At 46.0% G+C, this 26211-nt stretch overlaps 1 protein-coding gene across 1 annotated transcript; it reads left to right on the forward strand.

The window, feature by feature from the left end:
- The first annotated feature begins 213 nt into the window (after positions 1 to 213).
- pdgfab (platelet-derived growth factor alpha polypeptide b) lies at positions 214 to 20713 on the forward strand. The gene is given in 7 exon segments (XM_018680857.2): positions 214 to 907; positions 2222 to 2318; positions 6903 to 7037; positions 8288 to 8352; positions 8354 to 8479; positions 16855 to 16981; positions 18324 to 20713. Coding segments are annotated over 7 exon segments (627 nt in total). The 5' UTR covers positions 214 to 844; the 3' UTR covers positions 18338 to 20713.
- The last annotated feature ends 5498 nt before the right edge of the window (positions 20714 to 26211 follow it).

The following is a 26211-nucleotide window of genomic DNA, read 5'->3' on the forward strand; positions in this document are numbered from 1 at the left end:
GGCTTTCTGCTGAAGGGCACACACACACACACACACACACACACACACACACACACACTGGCTGAGGGGGGAGGGGGGGTAGGGACATGCTCTTGAGTCTTAAGTCATCCAACCAACCAACCAGCTCCCCTCAGCTGAATAGATGCAAGATCACAGAAACGCGAGGGGAGGCGCAACGGGCCAGGAGCTGCTGGCTCTCTATATCCAGCGGCTCAGAAGCGCTCTGACTCCAGTCACTTCAGAGTCCTACACAGTCAAGGAGCTGTGCAGACTGCTGCAAGACAGGCTCTGGATAGCACAACACGGACAACTTTCTCCCTTGTGATTTTCTGAGAGGATCTGTTCGTTTGGATTATATATTCTTTCAGGACTATTAATAACCATTATAAAAACATAATCGTGCGTCTTAATACTGTCTAATTCTGACATTGTCCTAAAGAAGGGAAGCTGCGTTTCTTGTTTGATATTTAAATAAACTGGGCTGAAGTTTGAAGCCTGTTTGCCAGAGGGTGAAGGACAAGTGCAATGCGTGTCAGACTTGTCTCTTGGGATTGTCCCACTTGCGCCTGAGGAGCTATGTCGAGCTGCCGCACAGAGCTTGTTCAAGAGGACGCAGTCCAATGTGAATAACAAGAGTCAACTTCCAGCCTCCTCAGCTTTTCACACTCACAAGCAAGTGCAGCACGGACGTCTTGACTGAGCCCCGCTGAGCAGCTCTGACACCTCGGTTTCTCCCTCCCTGGAGAGGGGATGGTTGTGGATCCTCTGGGGCCAGGAGCGACTCTGCGGCTCCTACAGAATAGCACGTTTTTCTTGTTGGGGGTTCATTCTAAATTAAAGGGAGATGAGAGCCACACTTTGTTACTTCCTGCTGTGGACGGCGTACCTGCTGCTGGTCACCGCTGAGGTAAAGTTAACAGGACTCCACACAGTCAGGGAGGTGCGGGGGCCGGGCAGACTGTGTCCCCCACCCCACCCCTCCAGGCCCCGTGTCATATAGACAGTGATGCGGGGTTTTTTATTCCTGTGAGGGTGCAAAGGTCCCACAGAGCGCGCATTTCTCCAACAGCTACACACTCCACCACAACTTCATGCAGGGAAACTAAAGAGCAACAGCTCTAAGTTTTGATTTAAAGCCTGTAATTAGGCCAGAAGATAAGATTATGAGCACGTAGCCTCCATAATTAAAGCAATTTTTCATTTTAATCAACCCATAACCTATCCAAACTGCTTTTTTCTGAGAAAATAAACAGGGCAATGCAGACTAAGAGGCTATTTTAAGAACAGTGTGAGTATATGAATTCATTTTTCGAGAATGAGCAAACAACACATCAGCTCCAGTTACCACGAGAGGTAGTGACTGCACGCTTTTAGGGAACCAATATCGCGTCTGCACTTGGACGCATATCGCAGTTATTTTTGGCTTTTGTGTCAAATCTGTTTGTAGCCTGAGCCAACTGGGCAAACGTTTTGGTTGGGGTAAGCGCGTTCATGGGAACCGCTCCGGGCGATATAAATAGCCACCGTTCCCGTAACGTTGCACGATTTGCTCAACTTCGACGTGCTCGCAGCGCCGCAACAAGTGCAAAGAGTGGTGAGCCGAGGTTCACACGGGCACAGGTCGTCCCGATTCGCAGCAGAGTTCCAAATTCCACTGGAAAAGATACCGTTTGATGTTGGTTCACATATGCGCAGAGGAACACAATTAGTTAAACAGTAATTCAATGGGTTTTGGGGCTGAATGGGATCTATTCTTCAATTCGGCATCCAATTAATACAAACAGCAGTATTTATATTGCCACAATTTAAATTTTTATGATAGGTTTCCCACAATTATTGTCCTGTGTGCCAGGTACATGAAATAGAAATTATTTTAATGTGCTATTTGTGCCGAATTACTCCTAATTTACAAATGTTACTGTTTTATAGGCATGCAATTGCTCCTTTACACAGCCTACTTAAATTGCATAATTTCTCAAGGGGGTTCGGCGCTAGCTTTTTTCGTACGAGGGGAATCTCTGGCAGAGGGGCACAGACCTGCTCGCTGTAGTTGGCACATAGTTGCCAAACTGTTTTAGCACTGATCTTCCTGGCGCTTGTTTAAACTCAGCACGTTTATGTAAACAGACAAACAATTACACAAGCGTTTTGCCATTGACCCGACACGTCTGTAACTTTCCTCTCTTGTTTGATTTCTTTGCCCCCCACCCACCCCCTGAAGGAAGTGGAGTTTCCCCAGGAGCTGATAGACAGACTGTCCCACAGTGAAATCCACAGCATCAGCGACCTCCAGCGGCTACTGGAGATTGACTCCGTAGGTAAATTCTGCCTCTTGATACTTTTATCGACAGACCAGAATTATGTTTTTTTTTAAATCCTGAAGCCCTGGATTATGTGGACATGTGAGATTGCTATTGTTGATGTAACAACACGTAGTAAAGGGTGGGACTGAAAACAGCTGCAAATAACTATTACATAAATGCATTCAAAGGTCATATCTAAAATAATCATTAGTGAGAAACCTTTACGGTATACCTTTGTGGTTATTTAAAACTGTATATTATTCACTCTATTCTTTGTGGATGAACAGGTTAATTTAGTGTAATAATTAATCACAGAAACCACTGATATGTTGTCATTGTTCATGGATCCCCTTGTGAGGCTGAGTGATATTTGATTAAACAATATGTGGAGGCGTTGGCATTCCTGCAGGTTTAGTGGATTTAGTGAACAAACAGAGGAATACCTGTTGTTCTGGCACATTCTGCTAATCATGTTCAGCAGGGAATCAGTGAATTTATGGCTCCTGAAACCAAGCTCAACAGACATGCGCAGTGACTACAGTCCTACACAGGAAATTGCTGAAGGGATCATCTGTGCACCCAGGGGAGCTGCCAAGTGCAGCCTGGGCGTGCATGATAAAGCAGTAACCGCGATAGGTGCTGTTTACTGTACGCATGTGACAAAGGTGGACTTTCACTGGCAGGCATTTATTTGAGCATAATCGTTCAGCTGTGGTTAAGCTGCAATAAGATGGCTTTACAGCAACCAGACTGCCACATATGTTGCCCTGTAAACAGATAGAGGTCAGGTGGGTTTCTTCTGGAGGTGCTGCGTCTTATGTGGTGGGTGACCGGCCTGTCTCAGACTGCCGTAGATTAAGTTACAGGGGTGCACTGGAAGAAGCTGTTTGCCTTCACATGAGCCTCTATTTACACAGGCTCTGGCCATATATCAAATTCAGAGCTCTCTCCTACAGATTAGTCAATGGAAATAGGTAATTACTAAATTTGCTTTAACTGTCCTAGATGATTTAGGCTCCCTCACCGGTCATAGCTCATTAGTAACCTCAAAACTTATATTCAGCAAAGCAACATTAAGACTGCTGTATAACCACATGATTGCTTTTCTGATGGACGTATCAATTAGGACTAATAGCCCCACATCATTAGCGTGTTTAATTTATTAATTCACAATCAAACCAACCTGCACTCCACATCAGTGATCACCCCGCTTTATGCTGAGCCCAGAATAGATCCCAGGAGTGCCTCTAGCATGAGAAGAGGTGTTTATAATCGAATTAACATGTCTTTCTTCAAACAGAGGAATGTTTTGCAGGGTAACAGTAGTAGGCTGATTATTATTACGAGGACATAAATCTGTCTGAGGGCCAGCTTGGCAGCCCTGGCCAGCCCATTAAAAGACCTTTGACGCCAGCCAGAGGGGTATTTTCAGAGCTTTTGTTGCGGATGGCCAGGACAGTAAAGCTACCAGTATAGGCTGAACTGTACATGGCTTTGCATGTCAACCAGGGGAGGAGAAAGGAAAGGCTAAGATATATTTGTTTATATGTGTAGGGTTATGCAACACATTGGCACCTGGAACATCTAAAAAGGACTGATGTTGGCAAGTATTTTGTTTTAGTATCTTATTGATCTAGACAGAGATTATTTATGTTTGTTTTTTTCCCCTGTATATCACTTGGTTGTTATTATCTCCGTCACTGGAACAATGGCTTTATAATTCAGCCTGCAAGGACGGATAAGTCAGGACACCGGGAAGGCCTGCAGCGCTTATCTAGTGGCTGTGTCTTTCATTTAGTGCACCTTTGCTCATTGCAGGCTTTCATTTTTTTTTTCTGTCTGTGTGCACACATCTTTGCGAGGACAGCGTCTTCAGCTCTTGACTGACAGACGAGATGACCCTGCCGAAGTCTGCAGATAGTTGTCTGGCCCCCAAGGTGCTCCTCTCTCCCTTCGCTTTTCCTCTCCTCTCTATCCCCGTCTCCCTCCTTAGGCAGCCCCCCGGCCTGCCTGTTCTTATCTCTCCCAGTGAAGGACTTTGACAGAAAAGGGAACCTGACTCTTGGCATGGAGCAAGAGGTGGAGGGAGGGAGCGGGAGGATTCGGGAGGTTGTATTCCCGCTACGCTTCACTCAGAAAAACTGCAAGCTGTTGCACAATCTGCTTCGTTTTCTGACAAGCTGGCAGAGTGTTTGCCTCCTGTACAGCTGGCAAGACTTTCTATGAACCTACAGTGTCTTAAAAACAACAATATTAGCCTACCTGCCTTCACACACACAGGGAGGACCGTATGACCTAAACTAACACTTTGTCAACTGAGCTGTACAACTGTTGGTAATAAAGAAACAAGGAGAGACAGATAGAGAAAATTAGGGTGGCACTTACTACAAGAAGTCAGTAACATGTTAGCTATTTGCACAAGTGGAGGGAGAAAGAAAGAGTGGAGGGGGCGTGAAAGGAGGGGGGTCGAGTCCCTCGGTTAATGGAGGGAGTAATTTGCGAGTCATGAAAGCCTGATTCATGGCCAGAGACTGTCTCCTGTCCTCTTTTCTCTTGTCTCAGTTTGACGATGCTCCGGGCGTGTTTTTACTTCTTAGTCACCTGGAACCAACTGGGAGCAAACCCCTCACTCCACTTTTCCTGTCTCCACCTTTCTCTTTAACACTGTCTCTTATTCCGTCTGCCTTTATTTCACTTCATTTTTTCCCCCTGCATCCTCTCGCCCAATCACTCTGATCGCCTTCCTTCTCTATTTTCCTTGTTCCTCCTTTTAGTGTAAAGAAAAAACCAACAGAAAGGTCCTTTTATTGTGCTGAAGAAAAGACTCTGCAGTCTATAAAGGACTTCTTTATGTCCTCCCTCCCTTTCTCCTGTCAACTCTGACACAAACTGTCTCCGGGTGGGCAGCGGTGTGACGCCCTCCCTCGCTCCTGTCCTCCCTGTTCTGTTGGGGGGGAGGTGAAGAGTGGGATAGGTGTGGTGGAGTTTGAGAAAGCACAGTGGGTGTTCTGTCAGTGACCTGCAGTGTTAAAAGGTTGTAGGAAAATCTAGCAGCTGTCACAATGCGTCCATCCGACAGCGCAGACAGTGTAGGTGTGTGTCCACACATATATGTCATGTGCTGGAGGGTTTGGGTGACATATGTACAGTATGTTCAAGTGTGTCCCTGTGTGTGGGTGTACTGTCCTCTCAGACCTATAGCTCAGCCCTTTGCTAAACTCCAGACCTCAGCTGTAGTCAACACTTCCTTTCCATGGACCCTTTGGTTCTGGATCACTGGCTGTCTGACTGACTGCACGAAAGGCTAGAGGGGAATTCCTTTAACTCTCGCTGAAGGGACAGCATTGGGATTGAAACCTGACAGACCGGGAAAAAGAAGGCATCCGAAAGCAAATAAACAACCATTCCCGGAGGTGGAACGTGTATAGGTAGAGAAAATCCCTTCAGATGACTCTGGTCAGAACACAAAGTAGCTGGATGAGTGGAATGTGTTTGCCTATGGCTAAGCTTTGTCGTACTGGTGTACATTGGGTTTTAGCATGTTAAGGGGGATAATGAGAGGAGTTTGTGTAGTGGTGAGCGTGTGTTTATGTTAATTGTACAGGTGTAAGATTGTGTTCTCCAGCTGGGTGGGTATGCTGTACCTACAGACAGGTAGTCCCACCCACTTAGCAAACATTCTCAGACTCTGTTCTTTGAAAAAGGGCAGTATCCTGCGAACAAGCTTTATCGTTTTATTGCGATTCTGGCACTCTTCTGTAATCCTCCTCATATTCTGGGTGGGGACCAAAACAAGCAAGCTTTATCAGATGACCATGACGGTGAACAAGCTGAGCTGGCTATATTAGACCAGAGTTAGAGAGCTTTAAGGAGCTAGCATTGCAGCATAGCAAAACATGTACTTTTCCAAGCCACTGAATGATTGAAAAAGCAAACATTTTCAGGTAAATGAGAGACACGAAACCACTAATTAGGCGCAGGGATAATGGCAGGCTGAGTACCACCTGTCAAATGACCACTTTAGTCCTCTGTGTGTCTGTGAAAGCTGGTTGTTTTTGAAGGCGCATGCTGACTCACCTGCGTCTAGATACTCTATTCCTGCTGGGAAAGCTCAGCCAAATGACTGAGTAAGGCTGACACACAAAGCTTGCAATTAAACAGAGGTCTGTGTAAAACTTGTACCTCCCGCCTGTACCTGGTGTATGGATTTGGACTTTTTACCTCAATTTGTGACATCATCAGCAGTCGCCTGCCTTCCCGCCTGCCAGTCAGAACATTGAGGGGAACCCCAAGCCCTTCAGGGAATCAAAGCATGTGTTACATACAGCACAAGAAGCAAGTAGGAAGTTACCATCTCATTATGGTTGTGTGACTAACCAGCTCATTGTTTGTTGTGGAAGGAGTATATAAAACATCAATAGCGGATCACATGCAGCTTTCTGGGGAAGCCAGCCGACCGCCCACCACAGTCACTGTGAAAGTTTGCAGCAGCGGTTAAAGACTCATAGCTGGTTTATTGGTTGAATAAGCTTTTTGTGTTTTGTGTTTGCTTCGTCTCTGTGTGACATCATTAATATGGCTGCCTTCTGTTTTGACGAGGTACGGGAAACGATGTTATCGAAGAGCCCAAGCACCACAAACACCACAACCTCCATAAGAACTACTCCCGTCATCATGGTCACTACAATGACCTGAAGAGCTCCCAGCTCCACAGCCGACGCAAGAGGAGTATTGGTAAGACTGAATGACCACTATACTGTACGCTTCACTGTGCAGCTCTGGAGTTGCATCATGATTACATTTGGTACTATATACATCACACCTTGGCACAATGTACTACAATGTCATAATGCCCTAAGAATAACCTCTATCTTAAATATCACCCCTGACATGAGTTCCCAGGAGATGAAACCGATCACTTTACACTAATTTCAAACAAAGCTAATAGTTAGTGGCTTTTATATGGCCTTTTTTGTGGATAAAAGGAACCCTAATGAAGACATCTACCTAGTATTTATGGCAATCAAGGAATCATGAGAAACAAGTCTGGTGTGTGAGGTTGGAGAGGACGTCTGACATGAAGCCTTTTAATTGGCCAGAGGCTTGGAGATCTAAGGCACACACGTCAGGAGAGAAATATATCCTTGAGCGTGGAAATTCCAGGCATTCAGGGTTCAAGTTGCAGCTCGCCTGGGCTCTCAGTCAGATTTCTTCATAAAACGCCACGCGGTACGATATCTGATCGAGGCGTGGAGAATACCATGAAGTGTGCGATCGCTGTGTTAAGGCCGGCTGCGTGTTTCCACATCTCTCCCAGGAGCGTGGCATTTAAAGCAACGCAGCATAAAGTGGCTGGTTGCATTTCATGTATGTGCGCCGTATCATAAGTGAATGATACTGTATACTATTTTGGCAGCCGTCCACAAAAACCCTCACGTTCTGTACATGATGCACATATCATCTTTACGACATAATGGTATCTTACTGTACACTCCCTGTCACATCTTTAGGTTTGAGTGCCTGTCGGAGCATTAAATCTGAAATGAATGCTTACTGCCTTCCTCTTTTCACTATGGCCAACAGGGTCAAAGGCCATTATTAGATTTCCCACCGGCGGACATAAAGGTTTTCTGGCCTAGTCACGCTGCATTAACCCCAGTGAGAGCTCTGAACAAAGGAGCAGTCTCTTTCTGTCTCACCGACTTGATCCCAAAGCTCCTTAGCTGATATGAGATCAGCTTTTTGGATAGCATGTCTTCTTAACAGCCTTAAAGCAGGTTGGGTGCGATCTGAGGTAAGATGAACAGCTCCCACATCAAGTGAGTCATCAAATAATGAGCAGTGAAGGAATGCAAGAAGCAGCTGGGAGCAAAAAGGACGGATTACAACAATACATCAGCACGCGCTTGGAAAATGTGTCACTGAACGCTCATGCAGACCAAAATGCATTAACTCCACTCCCTCTCCCTCTGTCTCTCTTTCAGTAGAGGAGGCGGTCCCGGCGGTGTGTAAGACGCGGACGGTGATCTACGAGATCCCCAGGAGCCAAGGTGGATCCCACGTCTGCCAACTTCCTGATATGGCCACCCTGTGTGGAGGTGAAGCGCTGCACGGGCTGCTGCAACACCAGCAACATGCGCTGTCACCCTTCCCGCAAGCACCACCGCACCGTTAAGGTAAGGCACATACACCTACAGTAAAGACTGTCTGTAGTTGACTTGCTAAAAAGCATGTTTATATCCACACACAGTCACTAGAAATCATTACTGCAACACACACTATATCACGGTCACCCTATTTATTCCACAAACCCAATTCCACACACAAATCACCACATTCCCTCTCACCAGGTAAGTAAATCACATGGGAGTCGAGGTAGGGTTAACCTTACATCCTTCACACTTCTTTCCTACTCTTACTCTCTCCTTCCTTTACAAGCTCATTTCATCTACCCCTCTCCTCTCCTTAGCCTTCTTGGCAAGTGCCCAAATAGTGGCCACCTAACCTCCACTGCCCCCTCCCCTCTCTCCTTCCATTTCAGCCGATCACCACCCTCTCTCCTCATCACTCTATCCCATGTTTGGCCAGAGGCCAGGGCGGCTGTGCCAGGGCAGCGGGAGGGGAGGAAGAGAAGGGGAGAGAGGACAGGGGAGAGAGGGTTGTTGGCACCTTCAGCCAGGACATCTGTTGAAGGCTCAACCAGAGAGGGATGCTCCTGCCAGATATAAGTCAAAGAGAGAGAAAGAGAGAGGGAGAAACGATCTCCTGTATCTTGAGAATGTCTGAGTGTCACTGGTTACTGCATAGCCATTCCTCCGCTCTCTGTTTGTTTGGCCATTTGTCTTCTCTGGAAGCAGGGAGCCCGGAAGAGGAGAGGTGACGGAGAAAAATAGACAGGGATTGAAGGGGGGGTTGCATAGTTCTCAGAATCTCTTTGGCATTGGCAGCTTGAAAACATGTCCTTCTGTTCAGGATCAGAGGAGACACCGTGGCTGGAGCTGAGTCGTATTTCTGCTGTATTTACACTACAGCCTGTTAGCCGGTGCACAGCTCTGTTTGGAGGTATGGGAGTTATGTGCTCTGGTCTGCAAGAGTAAGAGACAAGCAGGGGATAAACAGGATGGCCTGGAACACTCCGACTGTGTTTGTGTTTCTCTTTGAGTCTATCTCTGCACTCTATTGTCTCTGCTCTTTAATCATTGTGATCTTGCTTGGCCATGGGCACCGGGACATTGCTTTCTCTCCTGCTCCTCATGCAGGGGCTTTAAAGATGCCGTCTCGATAGACCAGCAGAGTAATAAAACAAATACCAACCCCGCCTGCTGCTGCCTCTTTCCCCTTGGCACACTGGCACAGGTCAGGGAGATTTCAGCGTGGATAGGAGGACATTCTGCCTGACCTCCTCGAGCAGAGACAGTAAGACTGCACTGACAAGACGGTCATTGTGGGGCACAGGGCACCGCATCCAGGGCACAGGGTTTGTGGTCAGAAATGCTGACTCATAGTGCGGTAAGGAAGTCAAGCTCTGATATACAGCACAACCCTGTGTGTCTGTCAGTCCGCAGGCGAGCTCGTCTGTCTCTCCATCCGCCAGACAGACGGTGTCTGTCATCCTCAATGGGAGCTCTGTCCGTGATCACAGTCACCGGGACGGATGGAGAAACACTGACGATGGCGGGCGAGACTCTCTGAGGCTCGATTCAGCTATCTCTGGAATGCCGCAATCCATGCGACTCCGTCCGTGTCCCCCTCATGACACCGAGGACAAAATGAGCGCACAGACCGAGGAGAGGGACCGTCAGGCACGGTGGGCAGGGTTTCTGCGAGGGGCTGTTTTTTCCATGAGGTTCGAGCCGCGGGGCAAAGGGGGAGTGGTAGCCTCTAGAAAGGTCATCTGTCAGGGCTTGCTCCGGTCAGGAGACATTCACCACATTGTGTGTGAGAAACATTGTCTCGTGCCAAGATTTTTTTTTCTGTCTCTCCTCTCAGCAGTTAGTCTGAATAGGGGTTCAGTTTGTACTTCTCCCTCCGTTTATTAGAAAGCTAAAAATGTTGCCTGTCTACCCTGGGCCTGACTTGTTTTCCTTCTGCTGGCCAAGGATGGGAAAAGAACACATTTGCTGTGTTTCTTTCCATCTCATGCCACTATGCATTTGTCCAAATGCACCTTCATTTATTTATTCTCTTCTCTTTCTCTCCCAGTTTCCTTTTTCATGCCCCCACCCCCCAAAAAAAAAGAGAAGAAAGGGTCTGTGCAGACCCTGTACTGTACAAGCCTGTCCTGTTCAGTGGCAGGGTAATAAAGAAAGGTAAACTTTAAATAGGACCGAGCGAGGAGAAGCAGCTCTCTTTCTTTTTCCTGCTCTTCTTTTCCCCTCATCTCAAGCTTTTGCATTTTTCTCAAGCTTCTTTTGCACTTTGAAGCATCGCCGAAACTTAATTTGTGCGCAAGCAGGCGGCATTAAACAGTTGCTCTTGTGTTGTCTGCGTGCCTCGGCTTGGAGAGGACACAGTAAATGAGAACAGTGTAAGGATATGCGTCTTTCCAGCCATTTAGAGATGGCTCCATATTCATAAAAGAGATTAACCGGGAGAGGCAGAGATGGACACAAAGAGAGACGGAAAGGTTTGGGAAACAGACAGAGGAGAGGAGCAAACTGAATTCTTAATGAGCAAATGTTTTCATGGATTCAGACTATCATCCCAGCATTCCTTTGACTCCTCCTTCACCCCCACCTCTTTTTGCACTTTCACTGACACCATATTCACTCCCCCCATCTCAACATCTTGGCTCCCCCCTTTCTTTTCCATGTGAAGTGATTCCTTCACATTTCCTCTTCTTATTTCTCCTTTTCTTTAAGGTTGGCACAACATTCAGCCTGTTTGTCAGTGTTATTGTGTCATAGTGTTCTTAGTGTTGTTACAGTCCTAGATATGGCAGGAATGAAAGTGATGAAAATAAATATCAGAGTTAATATTGTATATCACTGGCATTTTGATGGGATGCGGCAAACACTCCCTTTGTCCTTCCTACTCCTCTCCTCTGGTCCTCACTCTTTCATCCCTTCATCATCTCTCCAGTATTCCCTCAGCTCCTCTTCCGCATATCTTGCTCTCCGTCTGCTGACGGCCGCAGCTGCATCCAGTTTTCTCAGCCCTTTTGGCTCTAAGTCTCGCTAGACGAACTTGTGTGTGCGGGATAGAGAGAGAGAATTTGATAGCGATCTCGATGTGCATGTGCGTCTGTGTGTGTGAATCTAAATGACTCTCTGTTTGTTCTTCCAATGGGGCTGAGTAAACAGGCCATGACACAGGCAAAGAATGGAGCTGTCACTCATCCTTTCACTCATTAACTCTTAAGGCTTCTGCAGTACATTTGCTCTGTAAGTTCATTATATCCCCCTTCCTCATTCACATATTAGCAGATACAGAAACGACTGCAGTGCGCCTGATACTTGCAATTCAGTTTGAGCTAAAAGGAAGGCAACCCAGGTAATCTTGTTTTTCCTGCTGCATGAATATAAAGTTTTCAGTAAATGAGGTCCTCTTCTTATGTCAAGGACAGTTCACAGAGTGCTTTGCATAATAGAAACTGAAAGGGGAAATAGGGAGAAAGCATAAATGAGCTGCTAATCATACCCTTGAGTCCCAAAAAGTAAATTAAAAATTGCTAAATTACAGTATTTTCTGCTGTAAATGGTATTTTTGTAATCTAATTTTCACACTATATTTAAAATCCTATAATTATGTTATTCAGGCGGTTGCTACAACTGTCACTAAACTCATGAGGTGCCATAATCTAATCATCATGGCATAATTTGCCGACAATACAGCTCAGTTTCTCTCATTTGGTTTGGTTTAGTAGCTGGAAACTTCTGATGGCCCTTGAAGCTTAAGTGTTTTGCAGGGGTCGGAGAAGGTTGTCAGTGCACATCTGTGTAAACCCAAGAAGGAGATGGTTTGTGTAATGTGTGTGTGTGAGTCTGTCTGTGTGTGAGGGAGACAGAGTGTGCTCCGCTCTATGATACGTAAACTCCCCCACCGCAGCGCGGGGACAAGGCCATTTGTGTGAAGCGGCAGCGAGAGGAAGACGGGCGGCAGAGTAATGAAGTGTTGATGGCTGTCGGATCAAAGCAGGAGGCTGACAGCAGGCCAGGCGGATATAGCCGCAGTGCTGAGTGTGGGGGTCCACACATCTCCCTGCACTGGCCCCGGCTCCGACCCCTACGTGCAAACACACACACACACACACACACAGTGACAGTTACCTCAGCGACAGTGGGTCAGAGCTGGGTGTTGGGGGAAGCAGTAGCTATACTCCTGCGGTTGTGTGGGACCCTGACTTACGGGGTGTTTCATAAATAAAAGACAGTGCGACGGTGATACAGTGGGCATGATTTATGATCGTCTGAGGGGTCCTGTGGATTACGTGAAGGTGGGGTGTGAGGGGTGGGGGCAGATGGGAATGAGGGGCCTCCTTGTTTGAAGTCCCTTGCAGCTGTGAATTATTTTCCCTTTGATTCACTCAGCTCTTCTACTATATGAAGAAGGGTGAGGGAGAATGTGTGTGTGTGTGTATGTGTATAAATGTGTGTGTGTGGTGTTGCACGGCGGGGGTTTGCAGAGCGGGTCAGAGACCATGGGAGCGTCCCGACCAAGCCAGAAGCCGGAGAGTTTGGCTACTGCTGCACCAGCTGGAATGCATCAGCTTGAGCAGGAAGAGTAGCAGCCGTATTTTAATCATATTTTACTTCATTTCTGTATTTTCCTTCACTCCTCCTCTCCTGTCCTCCCTTTCGCTCTTCCCCGCTGACTTCATCCTCCCTCTTCCACCTCTTTTCTCTGCTCTGTCCACCCCCCACCCCCCCACCCAGTCTTGGAGTCTGATTGTCTGTTATGTGAAATAGTTGTTCACTCCCTCCTCTCTCTCCTGCAACAGAGCCATCTCCCACTCTCTAATTTTACCCCACTGTCAGTCTTTTTTCCTCTCTCATTAAAATCTTATTTACTTTTCCCTCTTTTAAGTGCACAGAAATGTCTTTCTCATCTGCAGTCCTGTTGTCCTGTGAAGACACTGGAAGAAATAAATGGAAAGATTGCACTTCTTTGAATTCTTTGATATTTGATATTGTATAACACTTCTGTCTGTCTCTGAGAGGTAGGGAGGCGCAGCACACGATGTGGTCGGGGGCAGACAGATATTCACATCTGGTGATACATTAATGTCTGTGAGAGAGAGAGAGTGAAATGGGGAGAGAGTACTGTGCCACGAAGTGCCTTTTTGGCTGTGCGATCCCGTGAGCGATGTGACAAATGCTCTCCTCGCTTACTCTCTTTTCCACACGCTGCCTGCGATAACCCCTTACACACATCGTCCCGAGTGTGTGTCTGTGTGTTGTGGGAGGGTTGAAGCAGAGGGCAGCAGCAGGTTGTCTAGGCTCTGTCTTTGTCTGATGCTCAGTCTGCGTCTTCTGTGGGTCCTCAGCAGATCATCCTGCGTGTCTTTTGGGTGTCGTTTTTTTCTTTCTTTGATTTCAGAAGATAGATGAAGATAGAGAAAACTTCCTTACAGTCGTCCTCCACAGAACTTTTTCCCACCTCTGTTCCACTTGATCACAGTTGTAGCATCTCAACAAGAGCTAATTTTTTCCAAGTAACAAGCTCTGAGCATCTCCTTTGCCTAATTTTCCCTCCTGATGGATGAATTGCCGCCACCTCCCGCCCTCCATTCTCCAAACCCACACATACATTTTTATTTATTTTTGCTCGATTCTGTCACCGTTCCAGTTCTTGATGGCCCGTGGTGCACATCCACATCCCCGCTGTGTTTTCCTTGGAAGGCTGGAGTAAAATTTTCCCCTCCATCATGCTCTCATCAGTGCACAGCGCAAAGGGAATTCCCAATTAACCCAAACGGGACAATCGACTTCACACAGAGGACCGCGGAGACACTGAGGACAAGCCGGGGGGGTGCACTTCCCAGAGCCCCCTGCCTCACCCCAACCCTCTGGCTTGGATATCGCTCAGGGGGACTCTTTCTCAGGGCCCTGGCTTTCTAGGGAGTTTAGAGCAGTTTGATTTATACAAAGAGAGTGTGGGGCCCCTCGTCGTAGCATGGGGGTCTCTTCTGATGTATGTTTTATGTGGGAAGTCATTGACTCTGGATAGGAAGCTGGCATGCTTTCTACAGAAGTGAAGAAGTGGCTAAAAATGGAGGGAATGGAAATTTAATATGGATGTAAAGTATATATTAATAATAAATGTAAAGTAGAAACACTGTAGGAGCGAAGAGCGCCATTCCTGTAACGTCAACACTTTCCCATAACAAAAGAAACAGGAAACAAGACAGAAAGAGAGAGTGTTGACAAAGTGGGCCGAGCAGAGGCTGACTGAGAAGTGTTATATAGCACAGTAATACACATTCACAGACAAATATGAAAGCGCGAGTGCTTTTGTGTGCATCGCAACTCCTGCAGGGAGTGTTTTTAGCCCTGCTGTGTGAGGGGCAAGGAGACAAGCCTACTGCTGGGCCTCTCATCAAGGGGGCCCATTGCTTTATACCTCTTGTCAATAGCTGTTTGTTTGGTCAGAGGAGTTTTGGTTTGTGTGTGTGTGTGAGTCTGTAGGATCAGCCTCAGTTGCAAGTGTCAGACATGGCTGACTCCTCTGGCTGCCTCTGAACCCCCACCCCCCTCAGCTCGAAGATTCCCGTAACCAACGGCAGCAGAGCCATCCACAGAGACAGCCGCATCTTTCATCTCTGTTGTCTCTCTTTCTCTCCCCCCTACCCTGTTTTCCAGTCAGATAATTTGATTAAATATTAGCAGCGGTTTTCTGGGAAATTCAAGTCAGTCTGTAATACTGTCTGCGCTTTTTTTTGTTAGATAACAATAAACTTTTGATAACTTCTCTATCTATCCTCTCAGTGTTAGTGTAATAAATTTCCCCGGTGGGTAACCCAGAAACTAAATGTTAATAGGTAACACATGAATGTCATTTAATGCTAGTCATGATCATGGCCAGTCCCTCCTCCCCCCTCCTCAAATACCCCCCCGTTTGCACACACACACGCACGTACACACACACATGTTCTTTAATGAGAGTGATGGTCCACCTTCCTGCTCTCAGTTCTTCCCTGCTCTGGCTCTTTGGCCCAACTTTTTCTCTCTGTCAGGGCCAGATAACAGCAAACACACCACCACTAACCCAGACACCATTGTCCTCTGTTTGCTCACTGCATACCTCCTCTGCTTGCTTACCCTCTTTTCACTCCCTCTCTTCTCTCTTTTTTTTTTTTTCTTCTCTCCATTGGAAGGAAACTGTTGCAAAGGAGTGCCTCGCTACGTTATGGTATGCTGGTAGGCTATGTCCGTTTGTTCGCCTGACTAATTCAGCACTGAGAGTCAGCCTTGGCGGTGTGCCATCACAGGATAGAGAAAGAAAGCCTCTCATCAGTTCGGGCACTCCATCAGTGCGTGTGTAGGCCTCACACTGACCGCAAAGCCGTGCGGTTCATAACACCAGAGAGCGTTGGGAGATTGTCAGCCAATATCCTTGCCTGTGCAGTGACCAGGAAGATAGCTGAAATAGGGGATATCGTTTCCATGTGGCCCCCAGGGCCCTCAGTGGTGGATGGGGAGGTTACCTGCCCTTGGCACTCAGATCAGAGAGGAAAAAGCATGTGGCCACCACCCCTGAATTACACAACAAGATCATCATAACCTCCACGCAACCTTCTCCGTTCAGCTTTCATCTAAGCTTTAATCAACATAGCCTATTCATAACCCTCAGAGGATTGGTCTTTTTCATTGCTAGCTGTTGGGTGGGAAGTGGAGGTCAATCCTGTTGTGTTAAACTGAGAGGGTGTTAGCTGGACTGAAGGATAGGAATTCCTGCGTTGCTTATGTGTTTGTTAGATTGGATGGGCTGCTTTCTGGGGCTCTGCTGCTTAGATTAGGCCATGTAAACTGCATTCTGTGCATGCACATATTAAGCAACACTTTTCCTAACCCACTGAGAAATATTAATGTGGTTTTAAAACCAGCCTACATGTCAGGACAAGGAGAGGGAGTTTAGGTGTGTGTCTGTCTGGATGTGGATGCTCCAGGCCTGGAGCAGGGTGGGGGGGATCTCCCAGCCTCTTTTCTCCCGCCAGAGTAAACCTTCCCTGGGCGTTAGGGCATACACTCCCCCCCGCCTACCCTCCATCTCTCTTCTCTCATTGTTTGAGTTTGCTTGGACAGGGTCATACACTCCATTCAGTATTTACACACCTGATCAACAGCCCATAGAGCATACAGCGAGCAGAACCCAATGCATCAACCTCAGAGGAATGCTGCCGTCACACCTAAAACACAGCGAGGCAAAGCGACGGCTGGCATTTTTTTTTCTCTTTTTTATGAATCGTTTATGAAAGAGTCATCAGTCACAGTGCTACGCCTCTCGGATAGGCAAAGAGTGCGTGCATTCATTGATGACATACAGAGTAATGATGCCACTGGAGCTGACTCTGTAGCTAACCTTTTCTCTCTCTCTCTCTCCCTCTCATCAGGTGGCCAAGGTGGAGTACGTGAGGAGGAGACCCAAGCTGAAAGAGGTCTTTGTGCGGTTAGAAGACCACCTGGAGTGTGTGTGCACGTCACAACATCATGTGGTGGAGCACTCAGAACCAGAAACAGGTAACGGTGACCGCCTCAGATTTAGTGTACATCATTGTTACACGATCACAAATACTGTGCCAGCATTGCCTTTTTGCAGAAAAATCACTCTGAGGTCGAGTTTGATGGCTTAGTCCCACCCTCATCCCTGTGTCATTGTGCATTGTCTTGCTTTCCTGCCTTCCTCATGTCTGTGTCATGGTCTCTCTCTCTCTGTCTGGCTCCTTGGCTTTGCACTGGATGACCTTTTTCTATTATTGCTTCCAAACAGACAGACACACCTGTGAGCTGGACCACTATTGCAAAACTGTAAAGCTTGTGTGTTTGTGCCTTGTTAGACTAGGACATATGTGTGTTTGGGTGTGTGTGTGAAAGTATATGCTAGTCTGTGTGTTAAGGGAGGGTGTCCAAAGGCTGCTTGGCATGACAACAGGTAAATCCACCAGTGCCTTGATCTGAAGCCTTTCTTTCCCTGTGAGCAGATAAGCTCCGTGATGTGTGCTGATAAGGCATCTGAAGTATTTATAGTGTCATATCTTTGCACTCTCTGCTTCTGTCCCAGGGCTGTTGTACCGCTTTCTGTGTCATAAACCCTGCTTCTTGCTTTTAACCCTCCTTCCTATCCTCCCTACCCGACTTTGTGTTTTCAGGCCACCGTAGGGCTAAAGGTAAAAAAAGGAAACCTAAAAAGCTAAGGCCCAACAAGGATTTATTGGCAACATAATAAAGTTGCACTCATTACCCAAAGTCCACTGGAGAGCTGTGAAGGGAACAGGTAGGACTTTAGCACCGCGACGTCCTCTCACCTTATGGCACTGCACTGGCCCAATCAGGGCGCAAAAGAGGGCCTACCAATCACCGTCACCAATCACATCACAGCCAATCAGTGTGAGAAGAGGGAGGGCTAAGGAGTACCATGCTCTGTGCCCCAGTGCTGCATGTTGATTTTGTGGCCTGCTGAGCATGCACACTGCCATACATCTTGCTTTGTGTCACTGTGTTGTGATTGCGTGTGGTTATGTGCACCATTTTCTTGTGTTATACAGTAAGACAACACCCACTGTATCTCTTAAAAGCCACTCTTCTCTCTCTTTTTTTGTTTTTGTTCTCCTTCACCTTATCTCTGACTGTCACTAAAAGAGAGAGGGTTTTTTTTTTTTTTTGCTAATTGTGTACCATAAAGGTCACTGTCTTTGAAATCTGGTGGGACATGATTCAGATCTTGTGTGTGTTGTGTCAGCTTGTTTGAAATGCATGAACAAATTGATGCAACTGGGCACAAAATGCAAAAATTCAATTTATACATTATAATGTATTTGTAAAACTGTGACACTAATCCAAGCTTTTGCTCTCTCTCCAACAGTGGACGTGAGGTGAGACCAATCAGAACAAAGGACTTCAGCGTGGGAAGGACCTAAGTAGAGGATGTCACCAACAGGAGACCTGCTCTGTCCTCTTCCCCACCACTGTGCAAACTTTGTTTAAAGAAAAAAAAAACATTTCTGTAAAGATGAGCGACTGAAAAATAGACAGCAAAAATAAATAAGATGCCAAAGGTGCTTTTTTTTTTAACAAAAAACAATAACCAGCGATGATGACTTCCTCTGAGGTACACCACCTACCCAGACAACTGAACCCTGCTGCTGATTAAGAAAAAAAGAGAGATATGCCGTGGAGCATGGGCAGGGCAGAAAGAGGCCGAAGGGAGATGATGAAAGGGATTTGTGTTGAACATTTTGACAGACTTTGTTTGAACAAGACGCACAACAGAAACGGCTATGAAACAGTTGGATCAAACTTTCACCGGAATCTGGCGCTCAGACGCCAAAACAGCAGTGGATGACCTCCAGCTGGGCAACATAAAAGTGCCCTGCCCTGTTTAAATGACTCTTGCATACACAGGAAAAGAAGAGGAAAGAGAGATATAGGAAAACATTGGAAAAGTGTTGGCGTTATGGAGGTGTTTTGTTTGTTTTTTTTAAGAAAAAAGACTGTGGAGCATCAAATGTTTGAGTTTTTGGATGTTTGCTCTGAGTAAAAGAGGAAATCCTCTCTGAGACCCCTGGCGGTCTGTGACTCTGCCCACCTGCTATGTACAGTTAAATCCAAAAAGGATGCACCGCTTCTTACAAACTATTTATACATGTGGACATTTGCTTTCTGTCTCTTCCAGTACAAAAGAAAGAAAGAACGGAAAAGATGTTTTTAGGATTTTGGAGACATGCAAGAGTCCTGTGTGGTCTGGTTCTTTGCAACCATCAGTATCACAATCTCAATGTCTTTTTTTTTTTTTTTTTTTTTTTTTTAGTCGTCGTTATTCTTGTCATCCATGTTTCTTATTATATTACAGTATATCCGAATGATGTCAAGTCTTGTATATGGTTTGGATATATGTTTGCAAGGAGGAGATGTGAGAGTCAGTACAGGAAGATGTTTTATTTTTGTTATGAAATATATTATGCTTACTTATATCCAAGCAGGAATTATGTTTAATTCTTTTGTTGTGGTTGAATGCCTGTATTTAATCCATTGGAAAATGTGGCCCGAGGAGTGGAGCAGATGATGGGGAAAAAGGCTGTCAGCGCTTGTTAGTGTGTGTGCATCAGTGCGTCAGAGCTGTGAAAAGGTGGGACAGATTGACTTGCGGTGGCAACTTCATAGTGAGTGGCAGGACTGTAGCTTATTCTACAGCATTCATAAGCACTGCTGAATCCTTTATGTAACAAGTGACATTTCACAAAAACACGTTTATAGCACATTAGAGTGTGTATATACGCCAATCACATAAGCACACAAAAATGTTAGAGCAACTCTAGCGTACATGTACGAGGTAGGATAGACTGTGTGTGTGCTCCCACACACGATCTGTCTGCTACATGAGGCTATTTTTCATCCATATCACTCTAATGTTGATAAGGAAGATGCCTGCCCAATCTGCTTCACAAACAAACATGCAAAGAGCAAAGTCCACCTTAAGGAGTGAATGAGCGAGCAAGGCAAATCGACAAGTGCATGAATGGGCTCCTTGTTTTCGCCAGTCTTTACTCCTCTGTTGACAGGAGAACAAATCTCTGATTGCTTCTTTTGAAGGGGCTCACACCTTATGCAGCCGCATACCATCAGGACAGATGACGATTGGGGTAGGGGGTGGAAGGGGCTCTGAGGTGGCCTGAAAACAGTACAGTGCTGGCCTAAACCCACGCCCCCCGATGGAATAAACAATTACTTCCTTACCAGTTCCTGTAACAGCGATGAATGTGTAACCAAGCCAACGTGGTGCAAAAACAACACGGGTCTTCCACCCCGTGTTCAAAAGAGGAAGTTTTACTGGGATTTTTTTTTTTTCGTTTAACAGTCAATGGCGAAAGAGTGAGTCACTGCGAGGTGAGTCAAGTGAAAGCTGAAAGAGAAAAGTTTGACTGAAACATGGCTGTATCAGCTACTGCTGAGCTGCGAACATCAGATCTTAAACACACACGCAGCCCACCTGTGAATTAACTCCATTGGTTGACTGGTGCTATATTTATAAGGCTGATGTTTCATCACTGTTCACATTCACATCAATGTAAGATAGTGTTCTCAGTAAACCAGGGACCACGCTTAGAGCTATTTGATTACAGAAAATGCCATTATGCTATCACTAAGCCTTTACTACTTTTCTTTTGGGCTTCCATTGGATAAATACAGCAATAATCATAATTTATATATTTATGTTTTCAACAATAAATATATTTCTGCTTATGAAATTGTTCACTGGATGTTGAGTCCCATAATTTGTTTGTGTTATATTTTGAGGATGGTATTTAAGGACAAATTTATTTATGGAATGAGGTGTCATGCAGCACTACAGACTGAGACAGTCTAATGGAGACAAACTGAGATCATGGAAAGTAAGAATTAAGTAAATGAGCAATGTGAAGCTGAACAGAAAAGCAGAGGAATGAGGAGAAGAAACCTAAAGGTTAAAGGGACCATACTGCACCAGAAAAAAATGTGGATAGAAACAGACTTTGTGGTAAGTTTTACCTAAATTTACTGTATAATATGCAAAAATACAAAACATATATAGATTATTTGATCTTAAAAGAGTGGAGTACATGTGTTGGTGCTGCTACAGGAGGCAGGACAGAAGCTAGATGTGAGGGTGGTGGTGTATACAGGAAATGTGAGCTTTTCCAGGCTTGCAAGCTGAGCAGGAGCTGGGCTTTATTCCAGGATCCACCAGCAGCTAGACGGTAGGTGCTGGGGGCTTTATTACTTTCCCCCGAGCAGCTAACCCTAATCCCAGGGCTAAGGGACATGAAAGTCCCTCTCCTGTGCACTTCCCGGGCCATACACCCGGCTTATTACCTTAGGAGGGAGCCAGATAAAGAAAGGCAAAACATGAAAGAGAGAAAGGATCAGAGAGACAGCGGCTCTGCAAGCCAGTGGGACCAGGGGATAAAGTGAATAAAAGTAAAGATAAAAGGAAGAGCAGGGGCTTGATTGATTTTATTGTTTTTTTTATCTGACATCCACTTCTTCATTCATAACAACAGAGGTAGGGCTGAAGTGAGAATTGAGGAGTCAGTATAGCGTGTTTAGTGTATTTACCATGGAGGACAACGAGAGCAATGTGTCATGGTAGGGAAAGATGGAGTAGGAGGATGAAGCACAGGAGAGAGGGGTGAGAATACCCTGAAGAGTGAGAGTGCAAGGAGGTGGATAGAGGGGGGAAAAAAAATAAAGACAGGATAGAAAGGATAGGATGTAGATGGAAAGAATAAGTGCACTCAGGATGTGGGTAATCGGCACCACAGCAAGAGGGAGCAGACAGGGCAGCACTAAGTGGACATGCTTTCATAAACAATGCCAGAGGGGGATGAAGGGGAAGACAAGGTGTGAAGAGGGCTGCTGAATGGGATCTGTGTGTGTGTGTGTGTGTATGTGTGTATGTGCGCGCAAGTGTGCAAGTGTGTAAATGTGTGCAGTTGAACGATACAAAGGAGGTCTCCTGGTGTGAAACACGGACGGTTGGAATTTTGGGCAAACTGTGATTTGACTACCTACAATGCACAGGGTCAGAGTTTCGGGGTTCAAGGGTCATGGGGGGGATGTTGGTGGTGGTGCAAAGTGGCAGATGCATTGTAAAGCTATAGTTATCCTCCGTTTCCATGTTTAGTGTAAATATACTCTTCTTTTTGTTAAGTTTTATGTTTATTGGATATAAATTTACAGAACCAGATTAAATTGACAGAAGCCGTTAGTTTACAGCCTCAAATCCCTCAGAGCCAGCCTAGACTATTTCCTTCCCCCGATTACAGATCTTGTAACCTTTGCTTCATTACTTACACCCTTCTCTTCCCTCCCCCGTCCTCCCCTTTCCTCTTTCCCTCCATGTCGCCCTGTTATGTTTCTCCTCTCTGCCCCAACCTGTGGCCTCTGGGTTTTGAGGAAAGGCAGAGGTGGCCTTTGAAGATGGCGACAGCCAAGTTTGTCTGGGGCCAAAGCCATGAATGCATGTCTTTGTCCACGTCTCTCTCACGTCTTCGTATCCTGCACCCGCTGCACTCCTCATCCTCCCTCTGTCCCCCCCGCAAACTCACACGGACACGCTCATGCCCTCGGTGGGGCCCCCGTTGCACAAATGACCCCGCTAATTATGTATTTAAGGTATTTGGCTCCTGTGAAAACAGCTTTGGGTTAGCGGTGGAAGGTGGTGGGGCAGTTGGGGAGAGGGGGCTGTGCAGGGACGTGGGGTGGTCCATGGTCTCATGGCTATCATTACTGCCCAGCGTTTTATGTAAACACTGGATTAGGACAGCGAGGGCTGATTGAGGAGAGGGGTGGTGGTGGTGGGGTTTGGCACAGAGGTAGGTAAGTAGGTTGCCTGTGCCTCTGAGTTCTGGTCTCTGGTTTCACCCCTGGGTGGCAGTCCCTCAGAAACTTTTCTCTCATGCACACACACATCTCACCTCACATAGGTAATGGTTTATTAGCAACACAGGAGAGAGAATACAGCACATTAATACTCACTAATCATATATCCTTTTGGTATTCCTTTCTCCTAAAAAGTTAACTGCAAGTATGAAGGCCAGTTTTGAATCTTTCTGGAGTAAATTTAAAACATTTACCTGCTCAACAAGCATCCTAGCTGTTACAGTCTGTGGTAAAGAATGACTGAAAATGACGTGATGCAATGCACAGTTGAGCTCTACTGACTTTCTGTGGGATGTGAGCAGATGTCTTTGCAAGGCACTGTGGGATTCCATGCAACATGGGACTGATCAGAGATGCAAAACAAAACAAACAATCAACAACAACAACAAAAAAAAAAAACAGAAATAAAAAGAGACAAAATTACCTAAAGTCATCTGGAGGCGATGCAATGACTTGCTAAAAACTAATGAGAAAAAAGCAACACAGCGATGGGTCGAGAAGTTTAGTTTCGTTAGTGTTAAATGCTTTGTCACAGTCCCATCACCTGTGATGCATCTAGGCCACAGTGCAAAGATGGGGCTATCCCATGGGGCTGAGTGGCCCCAAAAGGACAGCTCTGAAACCCCCCCCCCCAACAATGGGAATTGGCTGACTGATGATGATGATAAACCTGAGATAGACAGTGGCCCACTCGGGAACCTTCAGGCACAGGACCCCTCTCACGGTGGCACACTCCATTCTCCATTTAGGTGTGTGCATCTGATATAGTATATTAAATTCTGCAAAAGACAAGTAATAACATTCTCCCATGTGGCAAACCTCATTCACCAAAGTTGGCAAAAACACAGAGCAAACAGCGCTAATCCATTCAACCCAGTGCATACAGGGTTTACTGGTAGGGTGATGGAATTAGTTTTCACTTCCTCTTTGTCAAATCCATCTGTACCTCTTTTAATTAACTCTGCCAGTGTCTATGTGCGTGGGTTGAAAGAAAGCAACCAGGAAATCCTCACTGGCTGATCCATAATTACTCAACTTGCTTTTTCTCTGAGCGCTATCTGGCTGAAGTGAACCTGGCAGGGCCCATGTCAGGTCTTGTTAAATGCAGGGGAGGGAAGAAGCAAAAGAAGCAGGGAGCGAAGGAGGGTGTGGCAGAGGTACTACTGAGCATAGAGGTCTCTGAAGGGAGATAGGTCAGGTTCTAATGGGAGCTGAAATTTGTGCGTGTTGTAATTACAATGGGAGATGCATGGAGTGCCGTACGTGTGTGTGCGCGTGTGAGTGTGAGAGAGGTTGAGTGTGTGAGCACGCATGTTTTCCGATGGGAGCGCAGTTAGGGAAGCCAGTTTCCCTTTGCACATCAAATAAATCAAAAGTCTACAATTAGAAAGAAGGAGTGAGCAGTGTTTGGTTTGTGGGAAGAGAGGAAGAAAGCTTGGAATGTGTCACTGCTATTGAGGAATGAGGAGCGTGCACGTGTGTGTGTGTGTACGTGCACGTTTGTGTGAGTACAATTATACGTGTGAGGTCGGGAGTAGCCAGACCAGCCAACATTCTTGGGCAGCAGTATTATTAACTGTGGTGGAACCATTATCAGTGTTTACTTTGATCCAACCACCATCAGAGGAGTAATGGACTCAGCTGAACCCTGCGTCTTCCTCTTTTTCCTCTTATGAATCTTGTCTTTATCGAGATGATGATATTCAGGGACTATCTTTACCTCATTATTTTCAACACAAGATGGACTGGCAAGCTAACAGGAGGCTTCGTTAAAACTGCTGACTAAGTGATGATGTGTGTGTGTGTGTGGGTATGTGTGTGTGCATCCAGCACAGACCATCACAGCCTCTGATTCTTTGGAGTAAGAGCTGTTGTACTGTGTCTGAAGTGAGCCAAACACAGAGGGCTTTGCGCTCTCCTACATCCCATAATTCAATGGGGCGATAAGACCACCTAGTTTTACAACTTTGCTACAACACTTCTGAGGACGCCTACACACACACACACACACACACACACACAAACACCCACCCACACAAACACACACCACTCTCTTATCTTTAAAGCAATGCTATTGTCAATAGACAGCACATAAACACACACACAAAGACTTTCTTGTACTGACAAAATGATGTGAACTACATTATTGTAGGACTCTGGACCTTGTTGTGTGTGTTGTAGTGTGTCTGAGTATGTGTGCGTGTGTGTGTGTGTGTGTGTTCATGCAGTTTACATTCAGAGTGTGGGAAAGACCAAGGAAGCAGCCACACACCTACCTGTCAGATGGGGGTATGATGAGAGCATCACAGAACAGACCTCACACTGTTCACACCGGCTGGCAGGTGGCAGGCGCACCTGGTACTGAGGAGGCGCTGAAAACACACACATTTACCAAAAAGAAAGATTAATACTGCATACAAGTGGCAGTCATTGTTAAACCAGAGCTACAGAACTTTTTCAAAGCAGATATTTTGACTTGTCATGGCAGGTGTAGCTTGTCACATTAATTAAGGCTCCGTTCTACTAAAGTGTCACAGTAAACCACGTCAGTGACGCATTTTTACCGCATTATATGTGCGCATGTGAATGAACGTGATTTTATTTAATGAACCAAAGTGTTTTCACATCGTTTTGAATCCCCCTGCCGACACATTTTAAGGCAAATGTTAGAGCATACCCTTGGCAGAACAGTCAACTCACCTGAGCGAACTGTCTGTAGGGTCGTATCGATCCACCAAATAAGACTTCAGCCAAACAGAACTTATTCCTCAGTGATAAGCGGCCGTGTTTCTGTCGCATGTGATGGTCGTGAACGAGAGCCTACCAGCGGTGAGTAACATTTTAGTGTCTACTAACAAGTGTCGTCTTTTTTGAAAACCAAAATATGGTCAACGCATCTACCATGTTCACTTATCTGTTGAAGCGGTCCGTTCACAAACTGTGGGACGGCAGCGCCTCCGAATGACCTGTTTTATTATCGAGCTAGCTAGCTAATTAGCTAGCGTTACGTAGATAGTCAGGTGTGTGCTAGCGGTGCTTACTTTGTAAATCAGGAGGTCGCGGAACACAGAGAGGGTGGTGTTCCGGTGGGTCAGGGGTAGCTAGCTAGCTAACAGTACAAAAGTTGTCACAACAGGTTGCTTGCAGTGTCTGTGGTAAAAATATCTATTTGGTTAGGAGAGACGCAATGAGGCTGTATTAGTTTGACAGCTAACTAGCTATTCATCACAAAGTGTCTGAATGCCAAGCTACCTGTAATGTAATGTGTAATGATAAGAGCAAATAGTGATTTGCTTATACTTTATTTGTATGCCTGTCAGATGGAGCATGCA

Source organism: Lates calcarifer, linkage group LG11 (assembly GCF_001640805.2).
Source record: "Lates calcarifer isolate ASB-BC8 linkage group LG11, TLL_Latcal_v3, whole genome shotgun sequence".
Taxonomy (NCBI): Eukaryota; Metazoa; Chordata; class Actinopteri; family Centropomidae; genus Lates; species Lates calcarifer.